Below are 23,179 nucleotides of genomic sequence, written 5' to 3'. Positions count from 1 at the left end.
GTTCATGTCTTCCTCCTTTTGAAGAGATGCGTTCACTTGCTGCTGAAGTAGTCGTTGTAGTTTCTTATGATAAGATCAGTCAGGCTGTGCTGCATGTTGCCTCTCTGGAGACTTAATTAGCATCATAATTGACTCTAAATCATCAGTCAGATTTGTTACATGCACCTCGACGGATCTTTATAAGACGTCACAAGAATCCATCGTTTAGCTGGAGGACCAACAGATTAAAAGTCGAGGTAAAACTCCTGATAAATCACCTATAATAAAAAAGTTTTATTGACAGTCTCTTTAAAAGTCCAGCGTGTAGACTTTAGCTACATCTAGTGGTCCAATCGCTGCATTGCAATCTCCTCACGTCACCCTCACCTTACACCTCACAACACTCAGAATTTAGTTTAGTCGAATATTATATTTCATGTCTGCCTTATTCTGAAAATAAAAGATCTCACACACTGCACCTTTAAATGGTTAATAGCATATCATTATGATTTATTGATGAATTATAAATCTGAACAAATTTTGTGTCTGGCTGGTTTTAATCCTCCTGAAGGTCACTCGTCTTTTTAATTAATCAGGAGAACCTCTAATTTATTTATTTATTAATAGCTTGATTACATGTTACAACAACAACAACAGAAAATGTGATGCACAAGTATTTTTCTGTTGATTACCGACATTATTACCAAATATAAATAAGATAAAACAAGCCAGAGGAATTATAACTCACGTATGAAGTATAAAGAAACAGTACCACCAAAGTCAGACAGACACAGAACAAGCCGTTACTTTGTTACATTACTGAAACCTTTATTGGTGATTATACACGTACTGAACAAGGCCATTATAGTGCAAGTCAACAAGGCGAGGAGTTGTTACAGAGTCCTTGGTGAGTAAAAGATTTTAGGTCTAATTTGGTTGAACCGTGAAACTTTCTGTAAACTGAGATCGAGTAAACTTCAAACATTTTTAAGTGACCCTGAACTTAGACGAGGACCGAGCGTCCACGTCAGTGTCTCATTAATATCTTTGCACTGTCTAGCATAAGTTTTTTTTTTATATTTATTATTTACAGTTCAAGCTGTAACGACCTGAACTGAAGTCTCTATCCAGCCCTGCAGGAGAAGAAGATTTGTACACGTCCCGTAGACCTGCTGAGGTCGTCATCATCGATGGCTCTAAAACAAAATGCAGCTTAAAAAACAAACACAGTCTCCAGCAGATATGTGATTTCAACAGTTAACCCTGTGTAGTAGGTTTACGTCACGTTATAGTTCTAGCGTTGCGTGTTCTAGTGTGTGAATGGAGCAGTGCGTCCTGCTGTACGCGCCTCGCGGGGAGGTGCAGAGGAATGTACGTTATCATTTACAGGCTGCTGATGACGAGGACGAGGACGAGGGAGGATGACGATGGTTAACTGTTTTAGCTGATACAGTATAATAACGTTTGATCATCGTTCCCTTTAAAAACGAACAGACAGAAGAAAAAAAACAACACAAAGATCATCATTCTGAATATTTCGTGTGGAAACCAGCTCCCACTCACATGAAAACCACAAACAGTATTTCTCATTCATGGACAGATTGTTTTCGAGGGACCTGAAGCACAAAGTTCAGCCGAGTCCGGCTCCGTTTGGGTCGGACCTCGCCGTATAAATACATCATAGCTTATCTTCTCCGTGAATTCACTGATTGGTTTGTAAAAGAGTTCAAAGTGACATCACCATGATTAATCGTTTAAAAAGGAGAGAGCGCACGGCCGTCGCAGCTTCACAGAGCTTTTAGTCTGTCGACAGATATTGACCTGGAAAAAATCAATCAGTGAAAGCCTCGTCAATGGGACAGCTGTAGCTCAGTGATTAAAGCCTGATAATGTTTATCTGACTGGTCTCATGTATAATTTACTGAGCTAATTAACAGGGTGAACAATTAAATCCATTCGTTACTGAGAGACGTCCCTGCATCTCTCCTTGTTTTAGAAGATTCACGTCTCTAATCGAAGAAATTCAAACTTTTCTGAGAATCGATTTATCGTTTCAAGTTTCAGCTTCTCAGCTGTGATGATTTTTATGTCTTACGTTAAAACTAATTGATAATTTTTGGGGTTTTAAACTAAAAAACGAGCAACATAAACTCACATCAACATGAATTTTCAGGGAATTCAAACACAATTTTCTCACATTTCAAAGACCAGACGACGAGTCGATGAGGAAAATGCATCCATCAGCAGATAAATCAATAATTTAGGTGATTATTAGTTGCAGCTGCAAAAATGTTTCTTCTATCTTTGACATAATTATCAAAAGAATCAAAAGTTTTGTCCCTGTCCAGACCCCGTAGGAGCGATGACTCAGTTTTTCCAGTTATCTGATTGGCCATCAGTCAGGCTGTTTTATCCAGCACAGGTTACCACGGTGATTTAACCCAGGTTAAAGCGAGCTGAAGTGTGTTTGTGGATCAGGCCCCGTGACGCTGCAGTCGACACACAAACACATGCAGCACGCGGCGAGCGAACATCATTGTCTTCATCTTCAGAAACAAACAGAGAAACATCCAGCAGTTCATTGAACATCACAGACAGGAAGTTACCTTCAGACTACAAAAACAAGAAATGGATTTCAGTTTTCATTCTGTCGGCTCTTCTAAACCTGCAAAACATCACCGGAGCTAAAAGAGGGGAAATAACGGATGGAGGGCAAACATGCGGAGAGCGCCTCGCGGTGTGATGCAATCCCACAGACCTGAAACTGATCCTTCTGCGTGAGGTTTGCAGAGTTAAAGTTTACACCCGGAGCTGTTTGTTTAAACTCTGTGGTTATTTTTATGGCTGTTTAAGGTTGTGTTCATGTTTGCCCTGCAGGTCTCCACAGCCTTCAGTCCTTCACGGGACTTTCTCATGATCTCAAAGTGCAAAAAACAAAAACATTCCCTGAACTGGAAGATAAATTTAAATCATGTTTTGAAGCAGATCCCCCTCCCCCGCTGTAGAAAATGTACCTGACATGTTTTTATTTGTAGTTTGGCTCCGACGTGAAACAAGAAAACACTCTGCAACGAGGTTTGTGATTACCAAACCTGTAATGATCCTTCAAAATAAAATAAATCCTCGAGCCGATGATGCATTTTCTAGAAATACTGAAACAGATCCACTGTTCACTTCCAGCCAGCTCCGGGAGAGCTGCGAGCGAGGGAGCGAGGGAGCGAGGTGGGGCGACAGCAGGTCCCTGATCACTCACAGGAGGGCAGCCTCACCCAGAGAGAGGACGACGGGGAGAGAGAGGGAGGTTTGGGAAAGAGAGCATGAGCGATAAAGAGAGACAGAGGAGAGAGAGAGAGAGAGAGAGGGTGTATTCCCTGAAACATAAACCGCCGACAAGCTCTGACTCGGCACAACTGTTGGCCTCGCTCTGCTTTGCTTGGGGTCGTGACAAATGAAATAAACTAAGTGTGCCAGACCTCATGAGAGAGCTTCAACGGCTCAGTGTTTCAGAGACTCGGCTCTGCATGCAGAAGGGTGGACGTGACGATGATAGCGGTACAGATTGCATAGATTTAACCGTTAAATATGTTTTTACTTTTTTCTGTTTAGCTTCGAGCTGCAGGTTGCATGCTGTGACCCCGACACACCACGTACGGCGGGACCCCTCCGTCTGCGTCTGCTACTTCACAACCAACGAGGACGATCCGGTCGTGTTTCTGCGATGACTGTGAAATTTACAAGTCTTATAAATTAAAGCCGAGGCAGTGTCGAGGAAGACGACTGGCGGGGCGGCGGCGACGTGCGTGCGTGTGTGTGTGTGTGTCCTGGCGAGTGTTAGCAGCATTCTAGGCTACCGTGGGTGAGCTCTACTCTCGCACGAGTCCAGCTCATCCGCTGAGGGGATGCAGGTCCACCTTGACCTTCTCTCCGCTGCTGAGCATCCCCACGGTCGGGTAGAGGCCGCCTGGAGGAACCGCCATCTCCCTGCGACCCATCAGCTTCCCGTTCCTGGTGAAGAACACCTGCAGGACCACAGCGAGTTAAAACACACACTGACGGAGCGTTACAGGTCCAGTGTGGAAGAGTTTGTCTAACATGCTTGGAAGGAGAGAGTTGCAATCTGCAACTTCACCACTAGGTGTCATCAAATCCGACACACCAGACCTTTAAAGATCTAACAAGAAGGTCCAGTGTGTCGGATTGAGGAGTATTCATCGGCAGGAATGGAACATGATATTCACATGTGTGTATAATCAACCTTTGTGTTTTTGTTGAGTCCTTCATACAGTTAAGTCCAAATATATTTCGTCACAGACGAGTTTTGTAATTTTGGAGTGCGTGGTTGCAACAGCACCGGGTCAGTCAGAGTTTATTGATGATGTGACAGCAGACAGTAGCAGCTGGATGAATCCTGAAGTGAACAGAGATTTACTGTCTGCTCAGGTTCAGCCAAATTCAGCGATTCAGTTGACTAGACGTTGCTTCACCTCACAGACGGACGACGATCCAAAAACATTTTTAAGGAGTGTGATATTCTGCAGAGATCGAGTCAATCACGTGTTCTCAACCCGATCAAACATGCATCTTAATCGCTAAAGTAGAATGATCTACGAACATGCAACAACTGAAGACAGCTGCAATAATCACCCAGCATTCGGTGATATCTACAAAGGATTCTACTTTATTTATGAATATGTTAATTTGTCCAATTACTCTTGAGCTCTTGAAATAAGGAAAAAACTGCAATTCCTCAATAATTCATTCATTTTTTTTGTTTAACCCCTTAAATTAAAGCTGAAATTTAATTTCAAACCCACTGTGAAGGCGTCCACAGCCAAACTCTGATCTAGATTTGTCCTTTTGCTTCTTTATGTGCGTTTGCCAGGCAGTTTTTCTTACATGCAATCTGCAGCTTCGCCACTAGGTGTCACTAAATCCCACACACTGGACCTTTAAGACAATTAGTCATGAAATAAAATAAAAAAAGTCTGACAGCAGAACAAACTTCATTTGAGAGCACTCAGTGTGCCGGGAATTATGTGCAGTTAAGAAATATCGTTAAACAAACAGGTGACAGAAAAACGTCTGTCTTCTTCAGCAGAGAGAAGAAAAGAAAAAAAAAGTCAATGTTTACAGTACATGTCTCTACTAAATCAGCGAGTGATCAAACATTATCCAGCTGTTCTCAAAAGAACATCAACAAGCTTTTCAATGCTAATACCGAAGGCTTCTTTCCAAGTCTGAGAGCAAATACCGACACACTAAAAACAACAAGTGAAGTACTGTGGAGTGTGTGTCTCCGATAAATCAGGCTGAGTCACATATCAAACATTCACTGTACCACCCACTCGAAAAAAAGAAAGGCTTAACCGCTATTCAATTACAGACTGAAGGGTGAAGTGAAACTGCAACAGGCTGCGTTAGTTTGAGCACACGGCGGCACATGGACACCCGCGCACACGTGCAGCCGTGCCCACAGAGGCCTCCGCGATGTCACGGAGCGCTGCGTTCACGCTAAAATGTGTCCTCCTGAATAAATATTGACAAATCCCGGGATTACAACTCGGCCTGTTCTATTCTCACCCACTTGGGTTTCAGTACGGCATGCACTCACACCCGCTCAGTGACCCCTCCCCTGTGCAACCCGGCCTCTACTTGCACAACTGTGTGGGCAAGTTAGCCCAGTGGCTACATGTCAAGACCGAGTGCAGCAATTAAAACGACGACAAACAAACAAAGAGTTCACGGCGGTTAGATGGAGAGTCGCACTGGACGGAGGTCACGGCGAGAACTTTAAGTGATTATTGTGATTTCTGCAGAATTAATGTGGAGAAAAGTGACCGGCAGTGTTATATTCAGGCTGTAGACGCTCTGCAGAGGATGCATGAAGATGAAAATCAAAGTTCCAGCTTCTCAAATGTGATTATTTTCTGATTTTGGTGGAGCGGTGGTTAGCACGAAGGTTCCTGGTTGGAACTCGGCTGCGTCGGCATCTGAAACGACCTCAGCAAGATTGCAGTTAATCCAGAAAATAATCGATGAAGCCTCCCTTTGTTTACACATCTCCATGTTTGCACAAATATTCTTTTTATTTTATTTCGCTGTAAACGATTCCCATGAAAAGCTGCTCCAAACTCTCACCAGAGACCCGAAGATTGAATTATTCGCCACAAATCGAGTCAGAATCAGATTTATCGCCAAGTTTTCACTTACAAGGAATTTATTTTACCCTTCAGCAAGTTAATCCAAACACAAACCAACAGAGCACAACTTCATCTAAACGAATCGCAATGAGGGCTCGCCACGTTTGTTGATTTCTGTAATTCTTTTCTGATTTGTTGAACTTTGGATTTAGAACTCACACGCTGACAAGAACGATTTTCCCCACTCGGACGCTCAATGATGTGACAGCACGAGGCGTGAACGCAGAGTTAGCTGTGCTGCCTCCGTTTCTTCGTTCAGGTCTTTGTCACCTGCTGCTGGTTTTGGTTTTGTTTGGTTCCCGTGACACAGTTTAAGTTAGCACCTACAGTTTCATCCACAGTCTCCACTGCCTGCTGACACGGAGCCGTATTCAGGCATAACAACAACAACATCAGTATTTATTCTGATCGTGGACGTACGACAGAACAGAAAATCAGTAACACATGTTACGTTTGTAACCTGCGACCTTTAACAGCTGTTTTTATTTCAAGAGTTTGGAGCTGATTAATCGGCCTGTCAGTCCGCCAACTGTTGAAAATCAAAGTAATAAATATTCAAATAAATAAATCAAGCTTCTATTTCTGAGCCTCAGCTTCAGTAGCTCTAATTGAGAGTTATTATTATTACTACATGCGACCCGTGTCTGTCAGTACACGGCGCCTCAACAATCATCAACAAACAGGTATTTCAAAAGACACCGGCAGAAAGCAGAAAAAACCCACAAGAATTTCCAGTCCACCACAGTCAGTTCAGCTAACAATGAGTCCTTATCTCAACCAAAAAAAACTCTCTGGGATCACAGAAAGCAAATAAAAATACTTTTTTGAGACACGTTGGCCAACTTAAATAAACCCGAGTGAAGCCTCCTTGTGTCTGAGAGACGAGCTCCGGGATTCTCTGACAGAGTTTTACCTCCCGTAGTCCGGCCAGCGAGATGCTGTCGGCTCCAGGGAACAGCAGCCTGGGAGCCAAGGCAGTCTGATGGTGGCTTCACGGAGTAATTAAGTTTAGGAGGATCGAGTTGGAGAATAATACGATTTCTGTGGAACGGGCAAAAACTATAAATTACAGACTTTTTGACCAGCGCTCTCGGGACAGACTGGGCCTGTTTGGTTGGTGAGTAGATGTGCAGGTTTTAGTTTAAAACATCAGCATAGATCGTAGATAGATACAGGTCATCACAGATCTGAGTCATGGCTCTGTTTTGCTCAGATATCTATCGAGTCGACTGATGTGTGACGCAGCAGCGTGAGTGCTTACAGGCACTGATCATTACAGCACATCTCCGCGCGACTGGTGGATGCCGGGAAGCCATCGGTGACTATCGGAAACCCATCACCGATAATCTGCAGGAGGGCCCTATCGGCACAGATCAGCTTATTGTTATGGACTTTTCTATCCTTAGGTTACACGAGGTCACGTGTGGGCCTTGAGGTCCTCAGCAGTATTAGTTGTTTGGCTTTGGTTGGGAACAGTAGGTGCCAGTCTATCTCAACACTGTGGTGTCCAGGGTCACAGAGACCTGTTGCTGCCTTCATAGACATAATAGATAGCTTGTTGTTGACGTTCCAATCTGCGTAAACAGACATCTGTGTCTCCAGACTAGAATATGCTGACAATAACACCTCCATGGGTAAAGACATTCTCTTTGACTAATTCTGGGCGTGTAGTATTTGTGGTGTTATCTTGGGGTTTAAAGTCGATCCACCAGGATGAGTTGGGCCGAATGTGAGACCGACTCAGGCACTTCTGATGAACTTTGAGAGTGTCTCTAATTCTCCTTGGCCAAGCGTCAACACTTATCAATATATTTCATATCAGAGATGCGTCATCTGATCGATGGATCTTCGGGTAAGTGATCAAACTCTGCAGATTCCTGTTCAACTCTACGTAGGAGTATTCTGAACAGAGCGGGTCAACTGGAAAGAAAGTGCAGAGCTCCATAAACGTGGCCTTCAGAATCAGTTTAACTCCTTATGTTTGGTGAATATTCATGACAGATTGCTTGCTTCAGTCTCAATTCAATGTTTTTTTATTATAAAATGTATCAGACGACTGAATCTGCAGCTTCACTCGACTTTATGGAGATTTTGTGAGTTTCAGCTCACTGTTCAGCTCTCTCACGATAAATGCAATGCAGCATTCGGCTTTTTAAGAGCCAGATATTTCACTCAGGAGTCCAAATCGGAGCCAAAAAAACAGATTAAATATCCTTACATTCATCAGGTGGACACAAGCGCAGCTCTAAATAAATGCTGATGTTGCTCTGTGTCGTCCGGCTGCGTTGATAATTGCTTGCTGATGAGTTCAGATCAAATTTAAAAGATGTTGTTACGTCAGTGTCGTGTTTACAGTTTGCCGCCGAGTGGCCAAAGAAAATCAACTCACGCAGAAACGCTGACGGATCTAAAACATGTGTAGTTTACATGCGTGTTGTGTTCATGAGTGTTCCTCACCGTGACCTTCCTGCCCTCCTGTCCCTGCTCTATCTCTTCCCCATCTTCCTCCTCCTCCTCCTCCTCCTCTTCGTCGTTGAGGTACAGAAAGTTCTGGACGCCGGCGTGACCCGGACGGACCTCGAGCCGATCCCAGTCGTCGAGGTCACCTGAGGGGAGAACAGGTGAGGCATTCATGTGCATGAGCAGAGTCGGTTGCTATGCCACGGGTTTAATCACTGATAAAATAGCAGGCGCGGAGCGGTAAGTCAGCAAAACATGTTATTAATGCCACAACTTGACATGTCTTGTTTTTGCTGTCTACGTTGGAATACTAAAGTACGTCCAAATTGTCATCACAGGTTTGGTAATTTGAAACGGATGTACTGAAACCACCTGAGAGCAGGAAAGCCCATATTTGTCTGAAAAGAGGGGAGGGGGGGGCGGACTTTCCCTGATTTCATTGCGGGGGATCTTGGTTTCTTTCCCACATTCAACACAATGAACTTAAGACAGAGTGTGGCCACAACCGCCTTCTGCCAAAACCACGATAAGCAGGTTTAAGAGTGAAACCTCCCACGGACACAACAACGGTGACGGTGTGACTGTATCACCTGAACCTCGAGCCCTCACCTTCTCCGTCCAGGATGTAGTCTCGTGGGAACATGATGCCGCAGCCCATGATGTCACCTTTGAAGCAGCGAGGACCGAAAGCGTCACCGACGCCGCTGCCGTGAAAGATCTTGCCATCATCTGTCAGAGGAGGAAGAGAGAGGAAGAAGCTTTCAGTCCTGCTCATTACTCAACAACTCCTGCAGATTTCCACCACATAGGATTAATTAAATACCAGTTTCATGAGTATTTATGATGAAGTATGGTGGAAAATACTTCATATTATCAGTGTATCACTTTTTATTGATAGTTTTAATGATAAACTTGATTAAATAATTGATGTGAGATGGATGGATTCACCTTCATCTTACAACAGTAAGATTATGGATTATGATTTCTTTGTGTATTTATTATAATAATAATTTATTTGGCTCCGACAACACAAATAGTTCCACTGTACTTTTGCCAAGCAACAACAACATCAACATCTTCCTCAAAGGTAGCTTTGATCTATAAGTCTACATGTCAGTGCAGCCCGAAGCAGTTCAAAGCCCGTGCGGTTAGCTTTGTTCCACGTCGGCTGATGTCGTACGTGCACACTCTTTCCTTCCCTTCGTCCTCTTCTGACAATCGTTCATAGTTTAGGTTCAGCGCGGTTTAAGAAAGATAACGACCGTTAGTTAAACTAATTTAAAAACACCTGTGAAGTGGATTAAAGCATGTTGTTATTATCTACATCAGCACTCATGGAGCGACTCTCGTCCAATCAAATTACTTGGTCAGAACCACTGACAGCGTGTGAGACGTCTGTTCTGAAGATTTGAAGCTCAAAATATGCAGCGCTGACCCGAATGAAGCCTGGTTGCTCAAACAAGCCATCTATAACCACACCCACCTGTCAACCAAAGCGTCCACGCTCTTAATCCTGCATAACTTTAAGCCTTAATATAATGTGAACAGGTGAGTTGTATATAAATTCACCCTCAGTACAGTTGTCATGAACGGGGAAATTAGCTACAGAGACCAAAACTGTTTTTTTGTACCAGGCTGTAAACATGTTTATTTCTGCTGTCTAACATGGGGACTTATGGAGACTGACTCACTTCTGGAGCCAGCCTCAAGTGGACGACAAGAGGAACTGCAGGTCGCCACTTGGTCGAGAACTAAATAAAGCAAGATGCTGCATGAACGAGCTTCATTTCAGCATCCTTACACTTGCCTATTACGGGACAATAAGCCTCATACCTGCTATAGCTGAACAGCCTCCTGCACGCACAACAATCCTCAACAATCCCACTTTTAGTTTATGTTTGTGTATCATCTCCCGCCTTCAGTCACAGACAAAAACAACATTACGGGTTCACTGCAATGCAAGACAAGGATATTTCAGACTTTCGTAAATCAAATTTCAGACTTTTCAAGGCTCCAGGTCGTTTAAAAGGTCTGTTGCTCCGTCTTCCAAGACGTTGACTAACACAGCGTGTATTAATGTGTTTACCACAGCGTGCAACATGTGTACATGTAGTGCTAACATTCAGGACATCCTGACATTCCAGTCAGATGATGATGTGTAAAGGCGAAAGCAGCGCTAGTAAAAACACAAAAAAAAAGACATCAACATCCAAAGGAAATCATCAAAACAACACATACTACAGTTGCGAGAGACAACAATGGAAAAAAAGGGCAAAAGAAAAACATTGCAGAGGTAGCCTGCAGACGAGCTCTCCTCAAGCGAAGCGGTGTGGCTGCTGCTGGTAAATATTTATGGAGTTGTCATGGGACCCGTCCCCGGCTCAGGATACTGTTTAAACAATCTCTATCTGAGCACCGGGCGGGAGACGGAGACACTGTATCATTACGGCTCCCATGCGGGCCCTTGTCACAACACCACACACTAGGCAAACAGTGGAGCCACGCCGGCACAGGCGCTGCGAGACTAAAAATAGCAGAGCAGGGCTTTGGAGAGTGACAAGGGCTGGCGCTGGAGGTGAGCCGGGGTGACAAAGGGTGTGGAAGTCCAGGTTTGGGCCGAAGGGATCGAGGGATAGTTCACTAGGGCAGGAAAGATAGGAGAAGAAGCCCCGGCGGAGGGATGAGCGATCCTCAGAATTCCTACTCGCTGTTTTTATTTGGATTGTATTTGTGTGTTCACCGACTGCAGCTACCTGAACAAACTCCGACTAAATCGTCAGGAAAAGCCTTTAATTATCCTGAAAACACACCCGGTAGTCCTCGTTTTTGATCTTAGAGTCTTGTCTGCAAACAAAACCATGTTTGCAGAACGAAAGATATTTTGTGTTTGTCTTTACAACCGAGTGTCCTTATTAAATTATGAAAAAATTAGTAGATTTAACAATTAGTCAGTCAACCAAATGAATAAATGAATAACCAACATATTTGATAATCAATAGGTCATTTATTCATTAAGTAAAAGCGAAACACATTCTGAATTTCCAGCGTCTCAAATGTGAAAATTTGCTGGCTTTAATTATTTTATACTTTGTTGATTAGATGCCAAAGGCTCGGGCAACATGCGACAGACATTTCTCAGCATTTCTTGACTTCGCAGACTAAATGGGTACTCAGGCAATTTATTATTGGACTTTCATGAAGTTGGGGGACCCCAGATCTTTTAAAAAGAATGGTCAAAGTCGAAGCAGCAAGACTCGAAGTATCCTTTTCTAGTTTCTAGTATGAACTGAACTAAAGTTTAATCAATTGTCGATTAATAGATGAAGATAATTGTTAGTTACGGCGCTGAATTAGAAAATGTTTTGCACAGTAAATCTTCGTTATGCTGAATGAATTTCGTCTGGCAGACGCGTGAGGCTATTTTAGTCTTTGGGCACATATGTTCTTTTTCTTTTCTCAAGTGTACTTTGGTGCTGAGAAAAAAAAAAGGTTGGAAATCAAGATACAGGAAGCTGGCTCGATTTAGAGCGAGGCTTTGACGGAAAATGTTAAAAATTTGTGTTGGAGAGTCGGAGAGTTTAAAATTAGCACAGAGGTGTTGACCAAGGTTTGGCTCCGAGGCAGGTGAGAGCGCATGGAGCTGGTCGGCGTTAACGCAAAACGTCAAGATCAGAAACACGAAAGCAAGTCGTTGCCAGCGATGTTAGCTACCGGGACGGGCCACCAGGTGTTGGATCGAAAGGTGATTCGAGCGAGAGCAACAAGAAAGCGAAAAACTGCAGCTGAGTTTAAAGGTCTGGATCCGGGCCCACGGGAGGAGAGGGCAGCCTCCTGACTGAGGAATGAGACCAGATGGAGCAAGAAAACAGGATTTCTCGTAACATGAGAGTTTGTCTGGGAAAAACTGGGCTTCCCTGCCCAGGGAACATTGACTTCACAGACTCCTAAAACATGCAAAATGAAATCAAAATATTTATAGACTTCTATGATTTCACCTTCTCACACATACACGTGAGTTTGTACACATTCCTAAGAATTTACTATAAACTCACATTTGCAGCTGCGAATGTGAGTTTATCATAAACAAAGTGTTGAGCTGTTGATATATAATACACATCACACTTCCAGGGCCCAGCTTATATAAAGTATATGAACATGAGCATGAAGCATGAAGGACTCCAGAACTGGTTTTCACTGGTTTTAAATCCACGGTCTTCTGTTTTGACTTCAGGATGAACGGTGGTGCTGATGTGACGAACAACACTGTTTTTATTTTAGAGCCTAAAAATCTAAAATTAGTTGATCGACAGACAAATAACTTACAACCACTTCAATAATAAATGTTTAAAGTTTTCCAAACATTCTCTGGTTTCAGTTTTCCAAATTTGAGGACTTGGTACTTTTCTTTGACTAAATGTGATAATAAACTGAATTTTTCTGGGTTTTGGACAGTTTGAGTAAAAATACAATTATTTTGGATGTCTTCATTTTTCGATTGTGGGAAATTGTGATGGACATTCTTCACTAGGTCTCTGAGTATTAGGTTGTACTGAGTCGCCAAATCAGTCGTGGTGGTGATTTGCAGCAGAGCTGGTTCACCGGGTTTCCCTCGCTCTTTATTCAACGTCGATGTCGCACAACCACAGTAATCTTCTTGGTGTCACAATTTTGTAGCACAGACTGCGAAGAGGTGGAAGCTGGTACACAAAACAAACCAGGTCAGAACACAATCCATGAACTTCACCTGCTGACGTCTGGCTGCATTTCTCAGATGATTTCATCTCAACGAACGCACTACCTCTGTTCAAACATCTTTTCGCTGCAGCACCTGATTTGGTCTCAATCAACCCGACCCAAAGAGACTTTAATCTTTAATCATGTGACTTTTATAGAGAAAATAACTGTCAGGTGAATTAACACTAATGCAAATTAAGTCTAGCCCTGAGTTAACGAAGTTTATGTAGCAAGCTGACCACCACACATACTTGTGTTGGGACATGGTGGCAGGTGGAGTGACGGATATATTTAAAACTATAAGTCGTTCAGCAGGAATGAATCGATTGATTGTTTTTGTCATTTTTCATGCAAAAACACCAAAAAGTTAAAGTTAAAAGAATATCTCGATATCTTTGGTCAAAACAGTTTGAATTCACCAGCTCGGACAATCAGCAGATGAATCAATGATTAAATTAAATCGCTATTGTAGCCATAATTCTCTCACTTGTGTGGCGACACCCACATGCTCGGTAGTTCATTCATCAGACTCTCTCTGTGCCCGTTATTGTTAAAGAGGTTGTGTCATCAGGGTCCATTTTTGTCCCATTAGGTAAGCAGGTAATATCATCCCCGTACGCAACATGTTGGTATTGAATATTTGTTTTTGCAGAACCTGAGCTGAAATCAGATTAGACCCTGTCACTGATACAGAGCACAGAAGTTAGACTATCATCTGAGGTTGGCTGGGTGCTGATGGATGGATGGTGGTGGCGGTGGTCGGGCACAAACTTCGGGTGCGGGTGTTGAGTCATAGCACGTGTGAGTCACTGATGGAGAGGTAGGGTGACAGGGTTAATGACGCTTGCAGAGGAGCACTCACTGGTTGGATGCCTGGTTGCTCCTGATAGGGCCCACAGGGGCTCACAGGCCCTACGGCCCATTAACTCGCAGAGCCAAACCTGCAAGCCAACACACGGGATGGAGGTCCACGCTTGGGCCAGCTCCCAACACAAACACTTGCGGTAACACCAGCGCAGGCCAAAGAACTCTCAAACTATACAAGCTATACAAAAGGAGGAGCGATATGGTTGGCAGGCTTTGTGTATATAGCTGGAATATATCTGGAGCTAAATCACAATCTTAAAAGTCAACAATAAACATCACGTGTGATCCAGGTCAACACCGGCGCGTGCCCGATACAACGCACCATAAATCAAAAGGTGACAGACTCGGTAGTCAAACTGTACGATGTAAGATATAAATAAGAAAAGCAGGAATGTGGTGCTGAGGCATCAAATAATTTATATATCGGCCTCCGGGCGGCTAATATAACTCAAAAAACAATGTACAGCCGCTGACAGCTAACGATAACAACGTTCACAGTGTGTTAAGGAGCAGCGTGAGGTACGATAAAAATATAACAGCGAGTTTCAAAAGTCTGCACAAGGCGTGCCAAGAATATCCCAGCAGACCTTTGCTCCTTCAGATAGCGAGGTCAAACACAAAAACGAACCGTGAGAGTAAATAAACGGAGGTGCCCCGTATCACTGAAACACGTCTTCACAGCATTCTTGGCTTCCACCGAGTAAGAAAAAACCAGAGTAACAAAGCTAGTTATTCCTTCTATAAGCAATTTCTGCTGTGGTTATTTGACCTGGGGTATATGATACTGTGTATACATTAAGTTTTTGTCACCCTGCCAGCGAGCGCCTGCGTGCAATTCTTGAGGTTCCTAAGCTGTTCGGTGGATGCACGGAGGGGGAGACGCGAAGAAGAAGAAGAAGAAGAAGAGGCCCCCCGGCTGTTGATTTTAAGTAGCCGGATCAGAGCCTGCACCTTAACCCAAGCATGGGAAGGCAAACCTCATACGCACGGTGTGGAAAACCACATACATCATTTTAGTCTCTAACAAATAAGATTAATGGGAGCTGCGCTGGGGCGTGCACATTTCTGTGGTGTCCGACGCGATGCAGCCAAAACCAGGCAGACCGCAGCGCTGGGCCTCTGGGACTCGGCGTTGCTGAGCCCCCCTCGTGAACGTGTGTCACTCAGCGATGAGGCATCATCCGCAGAGCCCGGCAGGACGCACGGCATCAACTGTTATTATTGTTAATGTATCCTAAAGCATAAATGGAATCTGCAAAAAAAGGGGGGGGGATACGGTGGACTCGGGACTATAAACACCAACTCCAAAACATGAGTGGAATGTGCAGAGTGAACGGGAAGATGTGTTTTGATAGCTGATTGGAGGTCAACTGGAAGAAAGTATATAAACCTTCTTCTAAAAATAAAATCATTTCCTCGTAAAAGGAATCGTGTGAATCATCGAGAGCATCTGAATTCCCCCTGTGAGAGAGATTAACAATGGGATGCTTCAGACGAAAAATAATGCAGATAAAAGCCAGCGAGCTCCTGCTTCGGGTCTGATAAGAGCTAACAAGATCTCGACTGTGACAGCGGATCGTCAGATAAAGAAACCGGGCTACCTACTGCAGCTCGTACGGTGTCACAACAACCACCTACCTAGCGTTTGATAGCTAATCTCTTAGCACTGATAGCGATGGGTGCTGAGGCCTGGAATGGGAGCTGTGGGGGTTTTGTGCAGATGCCTGTGAAGATAATGTTCACAGGCCTGTCGTCACAAAAAACCAAGACTAAACGTGTGTGTGTGTGTGTGTGTGTGAGCCTGGAAGATAAAGATAAGTAAACTTTTTTGTGTCTTGTTTTTTTTGGGTCATTGCTTTGCTGAGATATTTAGATGACAGAGAGAGAGAGAGAGATGAAGATCGAGCTCCTCTTTCTGATGCTGTCACTGTCCTTCATCTCCTCCATCTCTGTTTGTGCTAGGCACCTTTTAACATCCAGCTGAGACGGTGCCCTGTGATGTTTCCATCTAAAAAGGCAGCAGCAGATACAGTAGATGCTTTAAAAAGGAAGTTTATCAGATTTTTTTTTTTTTTTTTAGGATTTCGGTTAAAACGAGACTATGGAGGGGAAATTCCACACTTCCAACAGGAAACAACTCGTATTCTTCCGAGAAACAGAACCAGAAAAACTGAGCGAGAGAAAGAAGGGATTAAAAAATTTCACCTGCATGGTACGCCACCGATCCTCGGCTCCATCCCGGGTGTCTGTTCCTGGGGTAATCCTGCACAAACACAAACACAAACTCGGTCATGAAGATGATTTGAACCTCTACAGACAAACACTCTGAGATAATGTGTGACCAGCAGACTAAAGAGCAACAAATGAACAGCACAGTCCGAACCTGGACACGGTTCGACTTTCACTAGAAAGGCAACTGTTGCTGGCAGATTCTAATCTGCTCGATACTTGAAGACTTTTTCCAGCTGAGCCGCTCATACTCAAAGCCATCCGCATACACGAGACAATCCTAAAAGACTGAGGATGAAGCTAGAAGTCAAGATAGATGCACAGCAGAGCTAGTTAGCCCCTGTTTGATCCATGAACACACATACACGGACAAGCAGCACGGCTGTTATCAGCAGTAATATGTTTCAGCGTTTCAGGAGAAAAGGCTCCGAGGTTGATGACTAACTGATGAGTTTGGGAAACATAATGCCGGATCAGGTTTCATGTTTGGCTGAGGTTACTCGAGCGTAAACTTATCCAAATCCAATAAAGAGGCAGACAGAGCTGCTCATGTTCAAACTCTAATAATGCTGTAATCTTGGCTCACACACACACACACACACACACACACACACACACACACACACACACACACACACACACACACACAACACACACACACACACACACACACACACACTAATGATACACTCCTCAGCTTTGCAAGGTTACTACTACGGTAACTGTAAAGTAGTTAGTTAAATCCTGTTGACCCACACTGACCTGTGATCAGGTGAACGGTGTCTCCGTCATTCGTACATCTGTTCTCTCACTATGTAACTTTGGGCTCCGGGTCGGGAGAAGTACGTAACTCTTTACGGCACTAAGTCACACAGCAGCAACTATTTCACTGATTCTGGTGAAACTGGATCATATTTTATGGAGGAAATGTTTTCTGGTTTTCCCTCTGATGTCCTCCGGCTGCTCCGCCTCAACTCTCTGTGATTTACAGAGTTTATGATGGACAGTGAAGTAAACTGTAGCTGCCGTTAGCTCAGTCTGTTAGCCGGGGGAGTGTTAGTGTTTGTATCACAGGTGTTTTGGACCACCGGGAATAAGAAAATGAGGTTTACAGTGGAGTGGAGCCAGTGTTGTTCCAGAATAGGAGCTGGGCAGCCTCTATGGAGCTCTAACGACGAGACCGAAGAGGACGTTGACGAAAGAAGCTAAGAAGAGAAAATGAGAGAGTGACCAAGCAATGGACAAGAGTAAATGTGGGACTGACTTTTAGTGGTTGGTGAGAGCTTGGTGAAATAAAAGGCTGAAAGACAGACGCCGAGCTGGGCTGACTGCTGCTGGACTAGTCAGTGATATCAGCTGCTGCTGGTGACCTGGTTTGATGTTTCCGTTTGCCTCTGTTATGGAAACCTGTCAGTGTCAGCTACGTCTCCGAGAGGTGAGGATATGTTTGTCTCTCTCTCTGCATGTACAGTATGAACACCTTTCTCCAGGTTTCTCAATGCCAACAGAAATAACCAGAGGGCCAACTTCTTGATAAGATCAGAGTATGACTCAGAGGTAATTACCAGAGATTCTTATCCGTCTTTTACGCTGCACCTCCATTACCGTAGAAACACACTACTGCAAGAACAGGAGAGGCAGAGGGCAATGACATTATGCTCCTCTTTCATCCCCTCAGTAGGCTACTTCTAAAAGCTCTCCTGTTCACACACTCTCTCTCTTTCTCTCGACGCTAAACTCTTTATTTCTTTTCATCGCGTATTAACAGACAAAACAAGGCAGCCAAAAGACTTTCATTTTCATCACGTCTCAGGTAAAAGAAATCCAAAATTCGACCGTGATGACGTCCAAGACGAGAGAGAGAGAAAAAAAACAATCCGTCTTCGGCGAGTCATTTTGAAGGGAAATGTTCTTTTAACCAAACAAAAGAACAGCCACCGATGACTGATGCGGAGACTGAATAGGCAACACATTACTCATAAACAAAAGAAGCCCGATGAAATTATTACTATTAGCACCTGTGTGGAGCAGAGAAATGAGTAATAGGGAGAGTGCAGACAGACATGTAGGTCGGGGCCAGGCAGACGGAGAGAGAGCAGCATTTGAGGACAGGACATCAGGGAAACATCAACGATCCTGTCTGACAACCCCATTGGGGCTTGAGGAACAGGAAATGGAAATGGATGGGGGGAAAGTGAGTGAGAGAGAGAAAAAGAGAGAGAGAGAGGGAAGAGGACAGAGTGAGACATCAGCAGAGGAAGACAGAGAGACATGGAGGAATGCAGCTACTGCTCCAAGCCTGAAAAACCCTTGATCCGCCAAGTCTGCTCCTCTTCCCCCTCGTCTCAACCACAAGCTGGAGGATTCCTCTGGCTGACTGGCATGTGGGCTGCATCTCCACGACGAGGGAGAGCAGCGTCTGGGTGTTTTCTCCTCTGATTGATGATCCACAGACACTGATTTGATCAGAGACTTTGAGTTAGACCCTGAAATAAGACAACATTAGGGATGCCTGAACAAATAACGGGTGGATTTATAGCGCTTTAATGTAAACCGCAGACTTGTGTCTGATAAATGGATCAACTGTTAAATGCCTGTTTTCATAGCCGTCTTCTTGGTAATTGTTGTGTCCATCATCTCTAATTCATAACATCTACTCAGTGTCTTCAACAAATAAATATGTTGGTTTAGGGAGAAAACTGAAGCAGCACTCCCCTCAGGGTCACAGTTTCTCAGTATACACAATACAGCGTCTCCTGTTAAGCAATGAAGAGCGGGATGAAGATGTTGGACAGCCGACCACTTTGGTCCAGACTGAAATACCTCAACAGCTCAATAAAACTTTATACAAACATTCATGGTCCTCAGAGGAGTAAGACAACTGATTTAGTGATCCGATAACTTTTCCTCAACCGCATTCGAGTCTTGAAAAATGTTGGCTGCATCGCTGTTGTCATTATTAGTGCCATCGTCAGGTCAAAATATGTCAAATACTTAGATTCTACAATAAACTTGAGGAAGTTTAAAGTCCAGAAACCTCCACAAAGTCATCCAAGAGGGTGCTTTAGTTTCTCAACACATCAGTTAGTCCTCATCTTGGAAGACTTTCCTCTTTCAATTTGTACGTCTGTTCTCATACTATGTAACTTTGGACTCCAAACACACCACCAACTATTTCACTGATTCTGGTGAAACTGGATCATATTTTATGGAGAAAATGTTTTCTGGTTTTCCCTCTTGATGTCCTCGGGCTGCTCCGCCTCAACTCTCTGTGATTTACAGAGTTTCCTGATGGACAGTGAAGTAAACTGTGCTGACAGCTGTAGCTGCTGTTAGCTCATGTTAGCTGATCAGTTAGCTGTAGTAGGAGGTTTTCAGGGCGGTAATGGGGGGGGTTAAATGCTGGTAGAGGCAAGTGATTGAAGAGGACGTTGACGGAGGAAGCCAAGAAGAGAAAAAGTAGAGAGTGAGCGAGCAAGAAGCTGCCGGACAAGAGTAAATGTGGGACTGACTTTTAGTGGTTGGTGAGAGCTTGGTGAAATAAAAGGCTGAAAGACAGACGCCGAGCTGGGCTGACTGCTGCTGGACTAGTCAGTGATATCAGCTGCTGCTGGGGACCTGGTTGATGTTTGTCTGTTTGCAAAGTTGTAAGTAAAGTAATCGCAACAAGCTGTCCGTTTAAGACAGCAGTGCATGAACGAATTGCACTCTGAAACTCATAAAACATACATAAAAACATACCAAATCTTACATAACGTTGCTTTAAGTACCTGAAAAAACAAGATTGGAATCTTCTGAGTGAATACAATATATGTTTTTTCACCCGTTTTTTGGCCATAAATTCTGTAGAGCAGATCATATTGCTTTACAGAATAGCTATCCTTCTGATAAAAGAAACATTCCAACCTATTGTGGTCCAGAAGTTACAACAGTCAACTCTGTGTTTTTTGTTATTGTAATCGGTGGTGGCGCCACTAAATCATACCTACACTCCTTCTCTATCAACATATTATGGAATGCAAAAAGACAAGAGAGAACGCCACGTTAAGCCAGCCGGTCCATTCTCACGTGCTGTAAACTCTCAAAACATGGTCACTACACCCGCTGGCTTGCAGAAGCCATCAGAGAAATGCAAGCTGCTTCCTAAGAACAACAAACACGAGCGCCGGGGTCCACGGCATGGCGGAGCGAAAAGGGGGGCCTGCAATATCAGATCCACAGCTGCAACACCGGTGTCATCAGAGCAGCCTGCATTTCCACACGGTGGCAGAGTAAACAAGTCTGAAAGACTAAGAGCGGAAAGGTGCGGGCCAAGCGGGGAACCGTGTGGAAGCAGATACCCATCATCTACATCGCTTAATCACACTGGCATATCACAGAGCCGTCTAAAAATATAACTTAAGCCATGAATTACAACGGATGTGAGAGTATGGGTGTGTGTGTTTGCAGGGAAAGTAGTGTGTTTCTGTTTGTACGTGCCCACACAACCTCACCTATAGGGGTTGGGCAGACACTGTGTAGGAAACTAATGCAGGTCTGTTTGTTTAACCTCGTGTCATCGGGCTAAAACCTCCAGCTCCTCACACGAGAACAACAACCGCCTGACTGTTAGCTGTGTTGATCTGATGGGAGCGAGGAGAAGAAGCAGCTTACCCGAGTGTGTTTGGGCATGTTCATCAATATGCAAGTGCTTTCTTGATACAAACACAAATAATGTGAATCCAACATGTCAGTTCAATCAATTATAGCTCTATTTTTGGTGTCCACCAACCCCAAGAGGGAAATATCTGCCAGTCGTTTGGTACTGAACATGTAGTGTAGAAGGTTTTGCCCCTTTTTGGGAGATAATTCTTGGTCCATCAACGTTGCCACTTTGGTTGTGCGACTGGACCGAGTCTTCTGACATTTTATTTAGTTAATTCAATGGTCTGCCTCCATAGAATGAGGAAGAGCTGCTGTTAAGCGACAGACTTACAGTTACACACACCGAGGCGATGAATGACTGAGAGGAAAAACAGCTGTAAGGCCAGAATGTTTTCACATCTAACTTGACGGATTAAGGGTTTTTATGTCAACCAAACCAGAGTTGGTGATTGTTGGAAGAGTGGAAAGACTAACCAAGAAGGATTTGGTGAGTTTCATTTTGTTTCTCTCTGTCGTTTTTTTATGTTCAATAAGGAAAATATGTGTAAGAATATTTCCTTTCTTGACATACTGTGAGGTAATTTTGTTTATTTTTTGGAATGTAGCAAATTCGCCGCTAGCTCACGTCTCCCACCTCAAATTCTTCCACCCCATTACTAAGTAACAAGAAAATACAGTAGAGAAACATATGTTAGCGTTAGAGCAATGGCTGGTCTCCTTCATATGCGCCATACGTATCAGAAGCAGAGCACATAAGGTGATCGCCGACCCCTCTCGCCACGATAGCTCCATCTTCAAAACCCTCCCCTTGGGAAGGAGATTACAGCGTAGGACATTTCTCTGCAGGAACAGCACATATCCTGAGACTGTTCGACACTTGAACTCTGACGCACAAGCACTTGTAGTAGTAGAACAAACATTAGCCAACAAGCACTTTAAAAGAAGGTAGGGAGCCGCACAAAACAAACACTTTATAACAAATGTAGCAGAACAAAGCGGTTTCTTTCCTAGAAAACGATCATAGTTTCAATGTATAAATGTGAAAACTATTCTGGCTTATATATGATTTATCTACTTATGTTTGTTTTTTGGAGCTGCTCTGAGGTTAATATAAGGTAATAAAGCATTGAAGTGAATTGAGAAACAGTGTTTCCATTATATAGTTTGACCGACCTACCTTGACATCCCTATAGCCACACGAGCTCAGCTCCCTTTCTGCACTCTCTTTTCCAAGATTCATCCAATTAATGCGTTAGTTATCAACTATTAAAATTAATCTCCAACTTTTAAAATAATTGATAAATAGTTTTAGGAGTCATTTCTTGATAAAAAAAGTGTCAAAATTGGGTTGTGGGCAGAACAAGACAATTGAGGACGACAAGGGATCAATATTTTCTGACAATTTATGGACCAAACAAATCGATTAATCTAAAAGAAGATTGACAGATAAATCAATAATGAAAATAACTGTTGCAGCACTACAGACACGGGATAATAAATGATCTCCAATCGCCAATCATATGGTCCTTTTTTTCCATCTATCATAAGTCTAAATTGTATCTGTTAATATCTGATTTACCATTAAATAGGGTTGTAACTAATGATTCTTTCTTACTAATCAATTGCATGTAAAATGTCAGCAAACAGTGAACAATTTTCCAATTTCCCAAGGTCACATCTTGCTTTGTTTGACCAAAAGATATTCAGTTTATTATCAAGTAGGACAAAAAAATCATCAAATTCTCACAGAAACAGCAGATAAATCTCAAATTAGCTTCTCTGCCTGTCGACTAATCAAATTATTCACCAAGTCTTTGCAGTTCTTGTACCAAAGAGCTCATTGTACAGTGTTACTGGTCTGACGGTGCTGTGGGTTCTTCAGCTTCAGGCACAAAAACAGCAGCAGAGAAAAAACGCTTAGTAGGACTGCTGCATCAGAGGAGGAAGAGGAAGAGAGTTGTTCCCAGGACCTGGTCCCGGAGCATACCAGGACAGAGGAAACACTGCCATTCCAACCTCCTGAACAGTTTGTGCCGTTTTATTTCTTGTTGCATGCTGTTAAGGTT

At 43.5% G+C, this 23,179-nt stretch overlaps 1 protein-coding gene across 1 annotated transcript in view; it reads right to left on the bottom strand.

Annotated features, from left to right (window-relative positions):
• Window positions 1-782: 782 nt before the first annotated feature.
• spryd3 (SPRY domain containing 3) overlaps window positions 783-23,179 on the bottom strand; it is a 56,353-nt gene continuing 33,956 nt past the window's right edge. Inside the window, exons 8-11 of the mRNA XM_027288332.1 lie at window positions 16,446-16,503; window positions 9,249-9,368; window positions 8,637-8,785; window positions 783-3,998 (exon numbers count right to left, since the gene is read on the bottom strand). Coding sequence (XP_027144133.1) covers window positions 3,864-3,998; window positions 8,637-8,785; window positions 9,249-9,368; window positions 16,446-16,503 — 462 coding nt within the window. The 3' untranslated portion in view covers window positions 783-3,863. The remainder of the gene's footprint in view (window positions 3,999-8,636; window positions 8,786-9,248; window positions 9,369-16,445; window positions 16,504-23,179) is intronic.

Source organism: Larimichthys crocea, chromosome XV (genome assembly GCF_000972845.2).
Source record: "Larimichthys crocea isolate SSNF chromosome XV, L_crocea_2.0, whole genome shotgun sequence".
In the NCBI taxonomy this organism is placed as follows: Eukaryota; Metazoa; Chordata; class Actinopteri; family Sciaenidae; genus Larimichthys; species Larimichthys crocea.
Note: the sequence above shows the minus strand (reverse complement) of the source record. Positions and strands in the feature narration are given on the sequence as shown.